Source organism: Sphaeramia orbicularis, chromosome 12 (genome assembly GCF_902148855.1).
Source record: "Sphaeramia orbicularis chromosome 12, fSphaOr1.1, whole genome shotgun sequence".
NCBI classification, from domain to species: Eukaryota; Metazoa; Chordata; class Actinopteri; order Kurtiformes; family Apogonidae; genus Sphaeramia; species Sphaeramia orbicularis.
In genome coordinates, this window is record NC_043968.1 from 11,399,728 (window position 1) to 11,420,319 (window position 20,592).

Consider the following 20,592-nt stretch of genomic DNA (forward strand, 5'->3'; position numbering starts at 1 on the left):
CATGTGTTTTTCTCGTACTTTTTATCTATACTTCTTGGATTTTTTTCTTGCCACTTAAGGGTAAGGAACCAAATATAGTAACTTCATTTGTCGTAATTTGCTACTTAACTATAAAACACAACAGTAATACATTCTTGTCATGTCCTCCAATAACACACTAAGGTTTGCTATTTCTATGAGTGCCCTATAACAGGTTAAACTGACAGTTTTGCGTTACTACAGCAGAATATACCATACCTTCTTTTTGGATTTGAAGACGTTACATCTGAAGGAGTTATTGGAGCCATCTCTTGCGATGTAGCTGAAAATTTTTAGGTCCTGGGAATCATGAGACACATAGAAGATCCTGAAAAAAACCAAAACAAAAACATGAAATCACCCATAAACACATCAAAATAAAGTACTTTACTTACTTTATCTGTATACTTTCCCTGCTGTTATTACACATTTAATGATATAACAGTGTAGTCAGTGTGAAAATAGGAAGGAGAATTGTACTTAATAAGAACTATAACATGTTGACTTATCAAAATTGTATATTACTCTAAAAGTTTTATCTGCCCTCACATTATAGGAGCCATTGTTATGATGACAGTGATTAAGATCTCACCAAAACCTTTTCATACTGAGTGTGAAAGTACTGAGGTGAAAATGTTACTGCCAAGTTTATGTTGGTTTAGTTGAAACTTTTGGAAAGACAGCAAATATTCTGGATTTGAACCTAAATTTTATGATTTATCGATAGGTTTAAAGGGGGCAGTTGGACACTTTGAGGCTCATATTTCAGATTCTGTAAGTCGCTGGGCTCTGGGAATCACACTGTGTTTACCCTTTAATCCCTGACACATTATTCCAGGTAAATGTGCTGCTGTGAATTTGTGTCGGTTTCAATGTCATAAAAGCTGCTGTGAGAATGTGTGAGTTTTCTAAGAGTTAAAGTCATATATTGCTAAACCCACTTTTATTAGTCTGTGGTACATTTATTTGTGTATTTGGACACTTCTTCAGGTTGTTTAAATTTTTTGTGAAAGGATCATTTGTAAATGAAAATATTTTCATGTAATTTTACTTTTTCACCCTAAAGTAAAGAGAAAAGTTTAGAGTTGTGATTATTTATAGGTTATTATGAGAGTATTTGACTTGTCTGATCCACCTGAGATCATATTTGTCTGTATGTCCTAAGGTAAAATGACTTTTAGATCCTTAATTGTTGATTTCTTCAGTGTAATTTTTATACTTCGGAAATTCATCCCATGGGCCCAATTGGAATCTTTAGCAGGTGGGATTTTGGCCCGCGGGCCGTACGTTTGACACCCCTTTCTTAAAGAAAACGAGAGAATCTTAAGGGGATCATATTTGTCTAAACCCACTTTTATTAGTCTTTGGTTCATTTATTTGTGTATTTGGACTCTAATAATTCATAAAGTTTGAATTGGAACCCTCCAGGTGCTGCAAAGCTGTCTTTATATTCATTTTGGCAAAAATCAAGTGGATTCCTAAAACCTGTTTCAATTCCTTCTTAATTTGTTACGTCTATAACTAGTTACATCACACCATATAAGGTCAAGACTTTCAACGCATTTCTCCGAGCACGACATAATTGTTTATCAGCAGCAGCGGTTGTAGTCCATACTGAAAATATGTCCAAACTTGGAGCCCATTACCTAAAATGTTCAGTGTTTGGTTGAACGGGACAGAGCAGCACAGCCAACAACCCAGAGGGGGTGGGGCCTGAAGTGATTCATTTGGATTTAAAGGGCCAGCGCTCAAAATGACCTTTCTGGTGTCATTACTCAGAAATAGGGTTGAAGATGGACCTGTGGAGTTGAATTAATGATGAATTCAGACCCAAGTATAGCATTTACAGTTAATTGAGACCACAGGGAAATGTTTTAAAATGCATAATTCCATTTAAAAAAGCAAAATATCACTCCTTTGAAAAACAGTTAATTTAGTCCTTTCCCTTTATTATCATGTCTCTTTCTGCCTTTTTTCAGACCCAAGTATAGAATGTACAGTTTATGTCAGTGGTTCCCGCCCTTTTTGGCTCGTGACCCCATTTTAACATCACAAATTTCTCGGGCGACTCCAGACATTCAAAACTGAGACTTTTTTTTTTTTTTTTTTTTGCTAAAATTAATTTGTTTTTGATCTTGTAATAGTTTGCTACACTATGTTGCAAATAAACGTTAATTTTAGACGGCATTTAGTCTATATAATGTATATTATTCTGCACGGAGGCAGTAAAGCCAGGTGTAGATTACTGCACAAAGTGAGAATTTGATTTTCCTTGGTCAGGATATGTACAGTCAGTCCAGCTTGGATTTACAAGGCTGACAATTAATACTGAACAAACAAGAACTCAAACTATGAATTATGAAAGAGCTGCAGCATCTGAAACTGACCACAATGAACATTTGACAGATAAACAGAACCATAGTGCTGCAGTTTCAGCTTCAGTTTGTCATATCTTTTATGGATTAGGATTGTCTCTCTCAACTCATCATATATTTTTTGTTAGAAATTTTTTCTTTATTTTCATCAGTTACTAGAAATTTCAGCTGACACCTTTTGAACTCCTGGCGACCCCACGTGGGGTCCCGACCCCAAAGTTGAAAAACACTGGTTTATGTTGACCACAGGGATATGTTTTAAAATGCATAATTCCATTTTAAAAAAGCAAAATATCACTCTTTTAAGCTGTTTCACAAATATCCTCATACGATGGCCTCTGTATTGTGTGCATATAATATCATTTGGCTTCTCTTTCTGCAGACTGTATGCAACTCTGTACTCAGTCAACGATACTGAGACCGACATCTGACTCATATGTTCAGATTTCCAGTCCAGTAGCCTCTGCTAAAAGGCTGTCTTTAGTATGGACGTCCCGCCTGGTTGCGTCCTCGCCAGAAACCCTGCACTGACACACTCTGCAGTAAAACTGGCACAGCAAAGGCTCAGACCTGCATCTCCATCTGTAGCTCCACTGCTATAAAACATTCACTGGGAAGCAGCCAAACAAATAATGACCATCTAGCATTGAACGTCACATGACAGAGGGAGAGTACAGCACTGTATTATATCCCCACTGCACATATTATATACATACATACATACATACATACATATATATATATATATATATATACAGCAAGGGTTATTATTTTTACATGAAGACACACCAGGTCCTTGATGAGGCTTTGTAAAAGGGATCCACCCACAGACAGACAACACATGCACACACAAATCTGGAAAAGTGCAAGGAAGTACTTGACTTGATGTTAAAACAATTTCTAGTGGGTGTATGACTTCCTTTGCTCTCTTTTTCTATTTTCTCTTGGTATCATTACAGCTTATTAGTTTAAAAAAAAAAGGGAAATGATTACATTCATGATGTAAGAGCGGTTCATCATTTCAGCCTCTGCAGTTTCTCCATTAATTAATTCTTTTCTTGGTAGATGATTTTATTTTGACACTTCACCGTTTCTGTGAGTTTGCCAGGACAGCTGATGATTGGTTAGAAGGCCCGCATTGACGGCTGTGGGCGATGGGATGTCCAAGCTTTTCCACATCCTCTGTTTTTCTAATATGTGACTCATAATTAATCACCTAAGAGGCAGTTTTTACAAGACACTGTAAAAAATATTTATCGCACAACCACATGGCACATATAATGCCTCCGTGCAAAATGACATACTTTTAAGTACACTAACATATGGTCTAGTACCTAGATATGCAGCCTTTAGATTATTCATTATGAATGGAACTCCTTTTGGCATATACGAGTGCATTCACATCCTGTATGGTGCAGCATATGGAGATGTAGAAAGGATGCATGTAATAAGTAAGTAATGCAGTCTCAGCGTCTTCTGCAGAGGCCAGCAGGAATTAATTAATTACAAAGTCACATGTAGTGCTGTGATGTGGTAATGGAGAGTATACTTTACATTATCTATAATTATCTGAGGATTTCAAAGAACAGCTGGTTTATTCCAACTTTGGCAGTCTAATCCTCTGGGTGTGTGAAGTAGTAAAGACAGCTTCCTTATTTCTTTAACATATGAAAGAATATTTTATTAAACATGGAATAAAGAACTCAAGTTTGAGAGCAGTTTGTAGAGTTCATTCCATTTAGAGATGTTCCAGTTCCAGAAGCCTGTTCTGCTAACATTAGTGTGTAAATGGGTGGATAATGACTGGATCGCAGTCTGTAGATACTGGTTTTACATGACAGCAGAGATGTGCTCAGGAATATTTCCACTTGGATTAATTTTACAGGGAATAATGATGTGCATGGAATGGGGCATCTGTGATAAAATTGTAAAGTTGTAAAAGCTAGATTTAACTGTGGGAGTGTAGAAAGGACAGCATCATCATACAGAACGGCATCATCATCAACAGTGTTGGGAGTAACGTGGTACAAAAGTAATACATTACAGTAACAGATTACTTTTTGCTGTAACGCAGTAGTGTAAGGCATTACTAATCAATTTTCAGTCATATTTTACTCGTACATGTTCAATAGCGCTTGCGTTACAATTCGGGACATAACGATATGAAAATTTCAGATCACGGTTACTGTGACCAAAATTATCACGGTTATCATTATTATCGCTGTACCGTTGAAATTGTGCTCAAAATGTTCAAAAAGTATTTACACACACACTGAAATAATTTAACCAAGTTGTATTTTGGAAAAAAAAAAAAAGACAACAACAACAACAAAAAAAACAAATAGACAATGTACTTTCTGTTGGCAGAAACATTCAAATCTTAACCCTTAGTGGTCTGAGCCTATTTTGGTCGTTTTTCAGTACTTTTGATTTTGCCTTTATATACTATATAAACAAATGTTTACTATACCCATGTTTGGTATATGTTTTTCAGCACAACTTTATCTATATCATCTGCCTATTATTTTTTTCACTTTAACCTACTATAAAAACATAAAAGGCCAGAAAACACAAAAAAATATATAAAATCTGATTTAAAAAAAAATTTATATGCAGTACTTTATTGCATAAATAACACAAAGATGCTTAATGAACCTTTTCAAAGACTTTAAAAGTGAATATTGGTTCCAAATATTAGGTATATAAACTTAAAACTGTAATAAATTAAAACTATGCTCAAATATTTGACATAAAAGCATTGCTTTACATAGGGTTTTTTCCCCTAAAAGTGCGGTAATCAAACATGGTTATCATAATTAGAATTTAAAAGGTAATACTAACCGTCTGCAATTTTACCGCGGTTTATTGTTATACCGGTAATCGTTACAAGCCTAGTTACAACACACTTCTCGCCCTTTAATTTAATTGCTCAAATGAAAAAAAACACAAAAAAACCCCCAGCAACACCGTCAGACCTTAAGGAATCAAAAATGCGTCCGTACAGTTCTATTTCCTGTTGGTGCTCAGCCAATGGGTGCAGACGGCAGAAGACAGTCCATTGTCCACATGGATGTATGCTCATTACTAACCCTAACCCTGCTTTACAGAAGCTAGTTAACATTAGCATGATCTCTGTGATCAGCAATGATGAGGGAAGCTAACGTTTCTATGACTAGTTAAAGTTCTTTATCTACTGCAGATTTATCTACCGGCATCCTTGGCGCCACACCCCCTGTTTGAACATGGAAAATGTGGAAAAAAATGCAAGTGTTTGAACATCGTAGACGGTGGTGGTGGTGGTGGTGGTGGTGGGGTTCCTACTAGGCCTGTAACGGTACACGTACCGAACCAAACCGTTTCGGTACACACCTGTTCGGTTCGGTACACAGCTGTACTGAAACGGCACAGTATGATGAGAAAAAGAAAAAGGAACGAAAGACGTCATTCGATGCGGAACTTTAAATCCGTGCAAGTTTCACATGGACATATGGAACTAGCGCACAACGACCCGAAATATGAAATAGCTGCTGATATAAGGTTAAAAAAAACAACAAATATGATGTGAACCTGGAAGGAAGAGACTGAAGACCCTCCACCATCAGTACAGTCCTGTTTGGGTTCACATCAGGTCCCAGTGAAAGACAACAATGAGGAAAGACAAGATAAGACGAATGCTGTTTGGCCCCTAGGAACTACGGTAGTTCTAAAACACACTAGCTCTGTCTGTCTGTCTGTCTCTCTCTCTCTCTCTCACACACACACACGCTATATAACATGTAAAGTATGTAAAGTTTCACTTTTGTTTCACGCCAGCGTTAGTTACGTTAGTTATGGACCAAATCCCCCCTTGGCTCCGACCCCCCCCCCCCCCCCCCCCCCCCGACCCCCCTCCGACCCCCCCCCCCCCTTTCTGACAAATCGCACCCTGCACACACAGACACAAATACACAAAGTGGCCTAAACAGTTTGCTCACTCTCCTAAAATAAATAATTTGGTTAATTTTGTTGTCAGTGTAGCTCTTCAGTTTGTTAAAAGAGAATATGAGTTTGTCCTCTTGTTAATGTTGCACTTCATATGGAATTTTTTTATTTTTCTGCAGCATGTGAACTGACAGAACTGTGATTAGATTTTCATCATTTGTTCAAAACTACCTTTCAGGGAAAAGTGCAATACTAATGTTTAAAATACATGTAGTAATGTTTATTTTATTTTCTATTTGATTTATAGCAGCAGAATTATATTATTTCTGTTTTTTATATTCTATTGTCTCCAAAAATTTTGGGAAAAATGTTCAAAAATTCATAAATGCAGTAAAGACATTTTGAGGGGTTTTCTTTCTTTCCGTACCGAACCAAAAAAAAAAAAACCGAACTGTGGCTTTCATAACCGAAAACGTACCGAACCGAAAATTTTGTGTACCGTTACAGGCCTAGTTCCTACTGTGCATGCGCCATTTATGACCAAAGTCTGTATGTAAGTCAAAAGTAATGCAAGAGTCATGTCACTTACAGTTCAGAGACAGTAATAATGTAAGATAAGGAATTACTTTTAAATAACAGTAACAAGTAATCTGTAATGGATTACAGTTTGGAAATCACCTTGACGACACTGAAATGCGTGTTGAATATACTATACATACACAAGTTTTCAGAGTAAGAAAGGGATGATTTGATTATATGACACTGGAAAGTCTTTTCTTCTCAGAGACAGAGCTGTGACTGACCTGTAGATCGGATCATGCATAATCAGCATCTTGCTCTCATCCCACGTCCATTCTTTTCTCTGTGCACAAGAAAGACATGGTTAAACATTTAGTACTGGTAATAAATGAAAACTAGCCAGCAGTGAACTACATATGGTATTTGGTACTTCTGGTAGAAACACATTGGGTATTTTATTTCATATTAACCCATAAAGACCCAGTGCTACTTTTGTGTCAGTTCCCAAATGAATTTTTTTTCTCTATTCAACTTTCAAAAGATATTTATCACCACTTATTATAATATTACCCTCTGTACTTTTCATTTCTCACTGTAAATGATGTGTTTTCCTCTATTTAATTTACTACATTCAGTTTGGATGTACATGAAAACTCACTGTAAATTCAAAGGTTATTATATCAAAACAGAGAATGGAACAGAAGAAAAATTGCCTTTTTCAGCAAAGATATCAATAATTAAACACAAAAACAAGTGTTTCCATCCACTGTCATTTATCAAACTACAGGAGTTTTACTGCTGAATCAATGTTGTAGAACACAGGTGTCAAACATGTGGCCCGGGGGCCAAATCTGGCCTGCCAAAGGGTCCAATCTGGAACGTAGGATGAATTTGTGAAATGCAAAAATTACACTTAAGATATTAACAATCAAGGATGTCAAAATGATTTTAATTCAGATTCCACGTACAGACCAATTAGATCTCAAGTGGGTCAGACCTGTAAAATACTATCATATTAAACCTATAAATAATGAAAACTGCCAACTTTCTCTTTGTTTTAGTGTAAAAAAGTAAAAAATTACAAGAAAATGTTGATATTAAGCTATTCTTTTACAAAAAATGTGAATAACCTGAAATGTCTTCAGATAAGTAAATGCAATTTTACCAATATTCTGCCTGTTATTAAATGTTTTGTGTATTTGTAATTGTAACGTAAGTTGTAATGCACATGTGTAAATGATAAACTGATAATGTGAGGCAGAATATTGTTAAAATTGCACTTGTTTTTCTTAGGATGTTTCCAGTTGTTCATGTTATTCAGATTATTATAATTTAATTTTACTTTTTTCACTGTTATTATTTTACTGGTCCGGCCCACTTGAGATCATATTGGGCTGAATGTGGCCCCTGAACTAAAATGAGTTTGACACACCTGTTGTAGAAGATGACGGTGTTTTCACGTTCACTACAGAGCCTCTGAACGTCCAAATGACCTTGAAAAAATGATAAACTGCATTTTACACCGATTATTTACATGTACTGAGAGGATTAGTGGATCAATAGGTATTCAACATTTTAGATCAGTAGATGCTTTTGGTTATCAGTGGATGTTTGGGTCTTTATGGGTTAATGTTTGATAACTTGTAATTCCTCCTCATATGATATCTGGAACTTACCTTCTGTTTCTTCCTCAGCATCACTTTGACTCCGTCCACAGACACCACAATGCTGACCTTCTTTTTCTTGATATTTTTCGCCTTGAATTCATACTAGAAACACATCAAAACAGAAGTACAACTGAGCATTAGGTATTTATATTAAACAGAATTACAAGAATACAATCAATAGCATGAATAGGTTGAGACTGGTTGTGTGTTTTGATACATATATATACTGAAAGAAAGGCTTTAAAAGGGTCATATTTTGCTAAATCCACTTTTATTAGTCTTTGGTTCATTTATTTGTGTATTTGGGGACCCTAAAAGTTCATCAAGTTTGAATTTGAACCCTCCAGGTGCTACAAAACCATCTTCATATTCATTTCAGCAAAAATTGAGTGGATTTCTACACCTGGTTTCAGTTCCTTCTTTGTTATGTCTACAACTACAGGGTTTCTGCAGGTATCATGCTTTTTAATGTAATTTTAATGCCACTTTAACCTCCTCAGACCCAGCTATGGGTATTCTATCCACATTTGTGGACAAGAGTTTCACATCTTCCTCCATTGCCCGTCTTGAGATGGTGCAAAATGCTGCTGCACGTCTTTTAACTGGCACACGTAAACAAGAGCACATTTCCCTCATTTTAGCCTCACTCCGCTGGCTGCCCATACATTTTAGGATCCGTTTTAAAATTCTTTTATTTACTTTTAAATCCCTAAATGGCCTCGCCCCGCCCTACCTCTCTGAGCTGCTGCAGCTTTATATACCCCCCCCCCCCCCCCCCCCCCGCTCTCTCAGGTCAGCTGACCAACTGCTCCTGAGTGTACCAAAAACTGTGCACAAGTTCAGGGGTGGCCGTGCCTTTGCTGCAGCAGCTCCTAAACTATGGAATGATCTGGCTCTCCATACTCTCTGTCTGTTTTTAAATCCTTTCTTAAAACCCATTTTTTCTCCTTGGCTTTTGAAACCATGTGAGATGTTTGAAGGTATTATCTTTATTCTATATTTTTTTATTTGGTAGTGGTTAGTTGTTCTTATTTATCTATTCTATTTATTTGTTTATTTTATGTATATTGTTGTTTTTAAATTGTATGGCTTTTAATCTATTCTTGTATTTTATTCTTTTTATTTGGGTTTTATTTATTCTTCTGTATAGCACTCTTTTTGTTTGTTTTTTGTACAGTTTCTATGTCTTTAAATCTATTCTGTATTTTATACTTCTATTTTGGTTTTAATTTTTCTTCTGTACAGCACTTTGGCCCACTGCAGTTGTTTTAAAGTGCTTTACAAATAAAGCTGGATTGGATCGTTATACAAAAACAAGAAAAGAAAACTGTCCACCACAAAGAACATTCCATAAAAATTATAAAAACTGCATCTGAAAAAACTGTTGCATCATGATGTTTGCAATATTGGCACTTATTTAATAAAAAACAAAAAAAGCTTGTACTTTGCTGACATTTCCTGGGTCTCAGGAGGTTAAACAAATGTAATGCCCATGTGGGAAGTGGCTCATCTGCATTTAAAGGGTCAGTGCTCAAAACGACCTTTCTGGTGTCATTACTCAGAAATAGGGTTGAAGATGGACCTGTGGAGTTGAATGAATGAAGAATTCAGACCCAGTTCATGTAGACCACAGGGAAATGTTATAAAACGCATAATTCCATTTAAAACAGCTAAATATCACTCCTTTAAGTAGAAAAATATGTGAGCATTGCCACATGATCTGAGCAGTTTAATTAATCTGCATTTAAAGATTTTGACATCACCCTCGAAGGGAACCGATTAAGTCTATTGAGAAAATTCCAGTGCAGATATAAAAGACATTATGTGCAGGTAATAAAATTAAAGTCTGCCATTTTCAACCCATTAACACTCTAAAATACTCTCAGTTTGAGAGAAGCAGCTGATACTCACAGTTTTCTAAAGTGAAAATGACAGCAGGTTGTCACGTGGCCGTTAACAGCTGAAACGTGTCTCCCTCACTTATATATATATATATATATATATATATATATATATATATATATTTTTTTTTTTCTTTTAAGTCTTAACTTCTCAGGGACATCAAACACAAACTGCCCAGGCTAACTTAAACAACCAAATTGAAGTAAAAGCCTCAGGATGTGGGTTTGTCAGCGTTCTGTTTGCTGAGTGGTACACAACAGCTGTGTCCACGCTGAGTGACTAACGCTTTTCCATCTTGTTAGCCGGCCAGCCTCTCTGCTCGGGAGTCTTTTAAAGAGTCAGACTTGTCGACACAAATTAGTGTCATTTTTTAACACGAGGCAGTTCAAGTCTTGTTAGCTACCAGGCCTGCAGTGGGACTATCAGCCCAAAGAAACCCAGCATGGTAAAACTGGTTTTTATAGGAGATGGTGGAATATTTAAGGGCATGGAACAAGTGCCAGTCAGGATGATGATGTTTGCACAATTTTCTGCCTTCATTTTCTGTTTCATAACAAGGCCTAAAATACACAAAATATAGGAGTTTTCATTCAAAACATAGGCGTAGTTTAACTTTTTTTTTTTTTTTTTTTTTGCGAGAGGTATTTTTTTATTACGTTCACCTAAGAGACGATGCTATTGACTTGCCTGTCGTTCAGCAGGATTACGCAAAAATGACTGCACTGACTTCCATAAAAGTTCTTGTGGAAGAATAAGGAATGGGTGGAGGAGGAAACCATTCAATTCTCAAGAAAATTCCGAAAACAGACGCAGATCGTGGGATTCTTTTTCACCTTTCTAACACTGCAAATGCTTTTTGGACAGACAGACAGACTCAGGAGCTCTTTCTTAAACTCCCCCCTCAGACTCCTTAACAGCTGACAGGACTCTACAACAATAGAATTACTGACTGTTTACAGTGTTTATATTTTCAACTGGGATATGTTTATGCACCTTATCCCTTTAACGCCAAACGTATCATATTTGATACATGAGTTTTGAAGCCCTCTACAAGATCAGGGTGATATTTCTTTTCTTGAAAAACCTGTTGTATACGATTAGATACATGCAATACACAGATAATCCACCAGGGGGAGGAATTTGTTCACCAGAGGCCTTTCCAGTGACACTACAAGACTGTCATTAATGAGGAAGGAGGAAGAACTTTGACAGTTTTGAAACGGAATTACCAATTTGTTAGACATGTTTGTGTTAAATTATGTTTTTGTTTGTTCAAAAGTAGTAATATTTGAGCATTGAGACCCGATGTATCAAATATGATACAAAATTGAAACTCGGACATGGAAATGGATATTTGAAAACAATTTTTTTTTTGGCTGTTCAGAAGGACCAATAAAGGCTCCAGTTTCAAAGAACTGGAATGTTCTGTCAATGATTTAATGGTTCAGGCTTTACAGGGATAAACTCAATAATTGCACATATGCTGTTCATGTTTGACAGTTTTGCAAATGTTACATACCACTTATCTCTGACAGTTTGCACAATTACTTATACATTGCGCATTTATGTAAACATATTTACTTAGTAATAGTTTATATTTTTATGATCATTCTCTTTTGCATGTCATTATTAAATGCATCTTTACTTTTGTTTGTTTTAATTTCCCGGTTAAATCATTCTATTTTTTTTTTTACATTTTTATACATCTTAAATTCTCTTGGCATTCAGTGTGGATGGAAAAGTAAGATTTTCATCATACAGGGAAACCTGTTTCTTTACTGTACACATGACAATAAAATGCTCTGAATCTTTTGAGTCTTGAACTGCAAGATCATTTATTTTGGGGATATTAGTGGACAGACGGACCTTCAGTTCTTTTACTAGAAAACTGAGGATGAACTGAATGCAAAAATTGTTGGTTGGAGCAGACAAGACACAGAGAAGAAGTTTAACCATGGACACATACACACACACACACACACACACACACACACACTGATTAAGTCGACTGGATTATATGTACTATGTGTTACATGAGATACACACAAACAAAATTGAACATAAACTAAACATCTAAGAATGTGGAGTAACTATATAAAATACACATGAATATATACACTACCACTCAATTAAAAAAAAGAAAATAAATAAATAAATAAATAAATAAATAAAAAAGTGTGTTAAAGCAAAGGAAGCGGAATCAATTTAATTATTAGTTTGTAAAAAGGGGGTGGAAGTCTATAAGTCATTCTTCTTCCCACTCCTTTTTGAGCGCCAAAAATTTTGTTTGTCCGTGTCATATTGTTCCTTGTTATCTGATGATTTTATTTGCTTGAAATAAAACTAAAACTAAAAACTAACTAATCACAAGTACCAATAAAAAAAGCATACAAATATTTGCATTCAGTCTAACACTAAAAACATCCCCCTACCCACTTCACTGCGTGCTTCCACTCTGCACTTTATTTATTTAGATACAATTAGATTATCCAGTTAGCATTAACTCCTTCAGTCCTTCAGTCAATACAATACACGAGTCAGTCCATGACACCATAACAGTGTCTCACTGTTACAAATATTGATATTTAAAATGACAATTTGATGTCATTATTACCTCTGCCAAGGAGGTTCTGTTTTTGCCGGCGTTGGCTTGTCTGTCTGTCCGTGTGCAAGATAACTCAAAAAGTTATGGACGAATTTGGATGAAAATTTCAGGAAATGTTGATACTGGCAAAAGGAACAAATGATTAAATTTTGGTGGTGATGGGGGGGGGTCACTGATCTGCCTTGGTGGAGGTCTGCGCTCTCAGAGTGCTTCTAGTGTTAGATTCTGTTTCTTTAGTTTATCTTTGTTGTTATTCATCCCCCCTTCGCAAAGAAATCCTCATTATAATTTCAAAAATACTTGACTCTTTTAAGGTCTTTCAGCTCTTCATCATATTATCTTTGAATGAACAGAGTCAAATTCATGAAAAAATGTTTAACACGACATAAAATGCACATACAACTGTCTGATCGATAAATACATCCCTAGGTCAAATAAATTAAAGATTATTAATACACTAAGATTAAAACTATAACGAAACCATAACTATCTGTCATAAATATTCTGTATTGGGTTTTTCATTGTTTCCAAGAAAACAATGAACATCCACTTTGCTGTTTAACACGCAATCCCAACAAATTAAACTCTAAATGACTGCCCTTTAGTCTGATGAAAAACGGGGGTAAAATGTACCTATCACGGAGACGAGGTCAGAGAAAGACAAGCAAACAAAAAAAAAAAGATGGGAGCAAAGGTGAGCTGATAGGAAGAGACACATGGTAAAAAGGTGAAGATACAGCGGATTTTACGTAATGACCTCCTGCAAACACTGACCTTTCAATCTCACAACACAATGCTGCCATGCCACAATTAGTTGATCCATACGAACAGGTCAAGACCTAAAGACCTGCTGGGGATCGTTAATAAATACATTTATACGTTTCATTACTGTTGGTCACATTTGTCTGTTTCTACACTATGTTTTCATGCTGGATTTTCTGCTTGTGTCTGCTTGGAATGCCCTCTTCTCCCTGCCCTGAATCCATAGTGATTAAAGTTTCAGTCTCTAATTATACAGAACGGAGTCCTGAGAGAGCTGATTAAATGGAGAATAGGTTTAGAGAAGGAAAGGAGGAGGCCGACCACAGAAAGGGAGAGGAGAGCCAAGTTTTAGAGGGGAGGAATGGAGAAACGCTCCTGCTGGAAGCTAATGGTGGTTTGATTAAAAGAAGGTGTTCAGGTGTAAAACCATAAAATAGGCACTGAATGCATGTGATAATCCCACTGAAATTAAAATCACTTGCTGTGGGCCTATAGCTGTGTTTATCAAACCTTGGGGTCGGGATCCTATGTGGAATTCAAGTAGGGTCGCCTGAAATTTCTAGTAACTGATAAAAAACAAACAAAAAAAAAAAAAAAAAAAAGAAAATATATGGTGAGTTGACAGAGACAATCCCAATCCATAAAAGACATGACAAACTGTGAGTCTGAAACTGAAGCACTGTGGTTCTGTTTATCTGTCACATGTTCATTGTGGTCAGTTTCAGATGCTGCAGCTCTTTCATAATTCATAGTTTGAGTTCTTGTTTGTTCAGTATTAATTGTCAGCCTTGTAAATCCAAGCTGGACTGACTGTACATATCCTGACCAAGGAAAATCAAAGTCTCACTTTGTGCAGTAATCTACACCTGGATTTACTGCCTCCGTCCAGAATAATATACATTATATAGACTAAATATAGACTAAATGTCATCTAACATTAACATTTATTTGCAACATAGTATAGCAAACTATTACATGATCAAAAAACAAATAAATTTTAGCAACAAAAAGTCTCTGTTTTGAATGTCTGGGGTCGCCAGAAACTTGTGATGTTAAAATGGGGTCATGAGCCAAAAAAGGTTGGGAACCACTGCTATAATGGCCTTTAGTCCTATCAGCCCGCAGGCCGAAAAATTATATTAATATTCATCTACTATAAAAATATAATAAATCAGGACAATGAATGTTTTTTTCAACTTTTGCTCAAAGTTTAGACCCTAATGTTAATAAAAGTACATCAAAAGTGTATTTTAGTGCAAACTTTAATGTTCAAACATGATTGTTAATCTTTGTGGGGTGAAATATACACAATTAAAAATCCCCGCCATGAACAGTTAATTTATGCATATCATCGTCAATCCAGCCGAAAAGAAAAAACAGGCGAGGATAAAAAATTCCAATTTCTCTTTTAGTTTGTTACAGTTTACTCAGGCATAGTAATAGATACAATATTTTAGACAATGGGAATAGATTCTGTGAGGTCTGTAAATGTCTGTGGACACCAAGAACATCCATATGAACCTTATTATTGTGAAGTAATTCTTCATTTACTTTGGGTATGTCTTTTTAGGTGTTTTTCCCCTGAAAATATGGTCAGGGTTTAACAGGTTAATGCAACAGAAATCCAACATCTGACGGATTGCTGATTTTAAAAAAAACCTTTTGGAGAGAAACAGATCCCCGCATGCTCTGAAAATCTACTTTACTCCATATGATACAACATAAACAACAACGCCATCGTTCATGTGTTATTATCTCATTATGTGCTACATGTAGTTATTTGTGCGTAATTCTATGGCAAAGAGCAACCTTGGGGTCGGGACCCTACGTGGGGGTGCCTGGAATTCAAATGGAGTCACTTGAAATTTCTAATAATTGATAAAAATGGAAAAAATATATATACTGATAAAAACTATATGGTGAGTTGACAGAGACAAACCCAATCCATAAAATATATGACAAACTGTGAAGCTGAAACTGAAGCACTGTGGTTCTGTTTATCTGTCACATGTTCATTGTGGTCAGTTTCAGATGCTGCAGCTCTTTCATAATTCATAGTTTGAGTTCTTGTTTGTTCAGTATTAATTGTCAGCCTTGTAAATCCAAGCTGGACTGACTGTACATTTGTTTTTGACTTATTTCCTTCATTTAGTTAATTTTGTTTACTTATGATTGTATATCATTATTAGACACTGCAAATACTTTTTTTATTTCAAGTCTTTGGGGAGGCCCATAATAAACCACTTTGGTTTTTGGCTTCCCTGGCATGTCTTTTACTGTTATTATTATTGTGTTTTATTGTCTTGTATACATGCAAATGAACAATAAACAATAAACAATACATACCTTAACCAAGGAAAACAGAATTCTCACTTTGTGCAGTAATCTACACCTGGCTTTACTGCGTCTGTCCATAATAATATACAATATATAGACTAAATGTCGCCTAAAATTAACATTTATTTGCAACATAGTATAGCAAACTATTACATGGTCAAAAAACAAATTAATTTTAGCAAAAAAAAAAGTCTCCGTTTTGAATGTCTGGGGTCACCAGAAACTTGTGATGTTAAAATGGGGTCACGAGCCAATAAAGGTTGGGAACCACTGGCCTATAGTAAGATATTTAAAGAAAGATTGCTAGCAGGAAAATAAAAAGCACATTACCAACACACAAACTCACACACACACACACACACACACACACACACCTGTCGTGTTGCTCAAAACACTCTCACACAGCTCTTCTATAATTCACAGATTATGCCAGGATCGTGGCTGAGCAAAATGGGAATTTGCAACTTTGTCCAACTATGAAAATTTTATATTTTCTATGGTTAAGTGCAACGTTTCTGTGAAATATTCAGGCTTTTTAATGCACTTGCATTGTAATGTTTTCTCCCTGTTTTCAACAATTAAAAAGCTCCTGACTCGAGTTTGCCTTAAGCCCTGACATGTCATGTTCAAAAACCTCCAGCGAGCCGTGACAACACTTCAGACAGGAGCTTAGTTGACTTTAGAATGATTCTGAAACTTCCTGAATTACGTTAGAGGAAATTTAGCAAGACAGAGTTGAGGAATAATACCTGTAGCTGTAATGAAAAGTGGATGACTAATATGTGGATTGAACAAGCATACAGGGGACGTAAGCTTCACTCTTCAAAGATTTGTCTCAGAACCTAAAAAACTATGATTCTAAAGCTCACGACGAGAATGTTAAAGCTTAAAGCAAACAGAGCGGGAGTGTATTTCCGAGCTCTCGGTCTGGACGTGCACATTTAAGCCGCCGGACTCATCAGTCTTCCCAGACAGCGTAACAAATTTCAGTCAGCCTTCTTCTCTGCAATCTATTATGAAAGTGTCAACTGGAATAGTGATGACTGCTATGTGCACAAAATGAGAAGGCAAAGCTGGCTCTCAGTAGAATATTTTATCCCGGCGTTATAAATTTTGAGGTGGTCGCTTTAAAAGGGAGACAAACATATTACAAGATCGAACCGGAGGAGACAAGAGGCCGTTCACTTTGTATTAGTAATACGTGAACAAGCTAAGACAGTGGGATTTGGTGTGACAGTTTCGGAGCAGTTTATTTTTGTGGCATGAATAATCAGCTGTGAGCGCCAGTGAATATAATGACTATTTAATAAGTCAACCTCATCAAGGACTGACAGTGACAGCTTCCAAATCAGCACTCAAAGCCCTACGTATTTACCTCCAGAAATAATTCATAAAAACTGTAAATAATATAACAAAACAGTAGAACATTGGAAAAAACTTTGCTTTGTATGTTTTTGCTGTAAGCAGTGTGACGTGAGAAACCACTTTGTATCCACATTCAAATGTAACAGACTGCTACAATGGTGTAGTCCAGGGTATACGGTGGTATACGGAGTGTACCCACTTATTTTTCAGTCAGCATTGCGTATACCCACTTCTAAATCCCCCCTGATGTGCACCATTCAGTAGTATATCTGCGGCCAAATTGCCCATTTTTCCACTAGGATGATGAAACCACGACCCACCCTCCTCTGCCTCTAATTGGCTAGTACTTACTGTAAGCCCGGATAAGTAGAGTTTACTCAAAAAAAATGAGGCAAGTGATTGCACTTAAAGCTATACCGTATGATGTGGCATTTTTACACTTTTCTTTTGTCATCGTAAAATGCTCCTAATAAGTGTGTGTCAAACTAAAATGTAAAAGAAATCCGCCAGGTATTGAAACTCAAAAATGTTTAATTCTCATATATTTGTGATAAAAGTCTGACCAATCATTTTAGTCGGTCCGAATAAAATAATTGGCTGAACCTGACTGAGCCTCCTGTCAATCATCCATTACGGCCGTCCAGCATCCGATCCATTATCGCCGTCTCACATCCGATATTTGTACCTCTGAATCTGACGCTTCACTGGCGCTGCTTCTCCTGTCACTGACCACAGTCTACTGTCTAGGATGTGTATGGATAGAACTGACATGCACATGTGGAAGGGAAAAAACTGATTTATGAACAGAAACAACAACTGAGGGGCACAAACGGGAGTCTGATGAATGAAGGATGGAGATAAAAGTCCGGAAGTCAGCTGTACTGGACTGAACAGGTCTGCATAAAGCTCAGCTTTTCTGACGGTGGGACTCATACAGGTACATGTACATGGTGTCACACAATGTAAGATGATGTAGGATGATAATTGTATGGACTGTGAAACTTCAAATGTCCACGGAAAATTCGCGGAGGCCGCGGGTTCACAGTGCGCGCGCCCATCCCGTGGGCACTGCAGTGAAGACACTGACCCAGTACTGCACAGACCAGGTCTACTGATGGAACAGGAGCCACGGACCCATGGCAGGTGGATGATGCATCTGATTACTGAGGGAGGGGTCCGCGGACACGCCAAAACGGACCGGACCTCCACCTCTGCTTCCACCTCCGTTTCCATCGCGCATCAGATGAGAGGAGGAGAGAGGAGGAGGAGCCTCAGAGCTCAGGCAGAGGGGAGGGGGCGGGGCTTTGGAGGGAGGCGGGTTGTTCATGTTCAAACTTTTACTAAGTGCTGTGAGAAATGTCACATCAGTAGGTATATCTTTAAATGATTTGGGTAATGATCGACTAATCAATTGGTTTGAGTAGGTTCAACTTTAATGCTAAAAGTATTGAACTTAAACTATTAAGTAGAGAACACTAAAAGACAAGTTATTTGTACTTTAAATCTGTTGTAAATTCAACCCCACTATCCAGCCATTAAACTCTGCATTTTAGGTTACACTGACTAATTTTCTCAATCGCAGCCAGATTCATTTATCATTGATTTACCAACTTTTTTAAGCTAATCAAACACAGAATCCCATTCCTGACGAAAAGACTCATGGAATTAAGCAATTTAAATACTGTAGCATAAATGGAAATTTGCTCAGAGTCAGTTGCCAGTACAGGACGTACTTTAATTGACATGACATTAAAATTTCTTTTATACATTAACAGCCTTGGATGAACAGTAAAGCCATTGTTCTTCCTATGGCTCTGACTCATGGTGCAGCTCTACAAAAATATAAAAACAAACACAAAAAGGTCAATAAACACTGCCATACACACATTAAATCCAAATTAACACTAACACCACAACCCCGCTGAACCCCTGCACATAAAAATAGCACATTTTCAACAACATGCCCAATACCCACAATGCAATGCGAAGATAAAACGGTGTGGTCATGACTAAAACTGAGTGATTTAATTCCATTCAACTTCAACTTTTTCGTACTTTCAACTATGTCTACAAATTAGTAGAATATACTGAACATTTTATAGTAACATCATAAAACTGAAATCATTTAAAGCATTTTAGTAAATACAAATTCCAGGCTTACAGTGTACCTTCACTGATTAGATTGGTTAACTTTAGGCATGAGGATGAATGAGCCAATCAGAGGCAGAGTAGGGCCGGTCATGCCGAGGAAAATATTGCTAACTAGTGCTGGACACCTCAGGTGCCACCCCAGTTGATTGACAGGTCAGTGCATGTCTCGTTGAAAGATGTGCGATTATTGGAAAGGTGAACTAGAGAGGCAGAATAAACATCTTTCAAGTGAGTGACACATATTTAGAGAACCTACTTTCATGGAATACATAATTCTGAGGTCAGTTTTAAGGTGGTTTCAGAATGAGTCACTGTTTTAAACTACCTGACATATGACTGCACATTTAGAGGAGAAGAGATGCTGTCACCAAAAGTTCAACTATGGAAGTAGGCTAACATTATGAAAGGCTAACGCTATGCTATGTTTACCTCATGTTGAATACATTTACATTCATGCAGCTGCTTGTGTGACCGGTAAAACCTACAAACTGCTCCTGATCAAGTCATGATAATTTTATAACAGTGAGCAAATACTACTGATGGATTTTTGGGTAAACTAAATAGAGTAGTCTGACATGTCATTGTTTCTAAAATGCCGTTTTTCTGGACGACTTAAAAAAAAAAAAGGGCAAAAATTGAGAGTATACCCACTTCTCCAGGGACTACTACACCACTGGACCACTATGACATTTGGTTTTGTTCATTTTGCACCATCAGGACCAGTCATTTTTGGAAAATCATGGTTTATAACTAAATATTTCTTTTTTTTTTTTTATTGATTTATTTCAAATATGTAAATAGTACAAGCTTCCTGGTTGCTACTAACTGACTTCTTTGCACAACATAATAGAGAAATGAAAATTCACGGAAGCAAAAAATAATAATACACACAAAAAAAGAGAAAGAGTCATATTCCAAAAGGAGTGAGAAGAAACATAGCTTATTAGCTCTCACCCCTTTCAATGAATGT

The 20,592-nt window shown here is 36.6% G+C and overlaps 1 protein-coding gene across 2 annotated transcripts in view; it reads right to left on the minus strand.

The window, feature by feature from the left end:
• The window catches only part of LOC115430320 (carboxyl-terminal PDZ ligand of neuronal nitric oxide synthase protein), a 146,840-nt gene that overhangs the window by 64,080 nt on the left and 62,168 nt on the right, over window positions 1-20,592 (minus strand). For both annotated transcript variants that reach the window (XR_003936922.1, XM_030150270.1), the window contains exons 3-5: window positions 8,510-8,602; window positions 7,118-7,176; window positions 238-346 (exon numbers count right to left, since the gene is read on the minus strand). Coding sequence is in view for 1 of the 2 variants with exons in the window: in XM_030150270.1 (XP_030006130.1) it covers window positions 238-346; window positions 7,118-7,176; window positions 8,510-8,602 (261 nt within the window). In the remaining variant the exon portion in view is untranslated. The remainder of the gene's footprint in view (window positions 1-237; window positions 347-7,117; window positions 7,177-8,509; window positions 8,603-20,592) is intronic.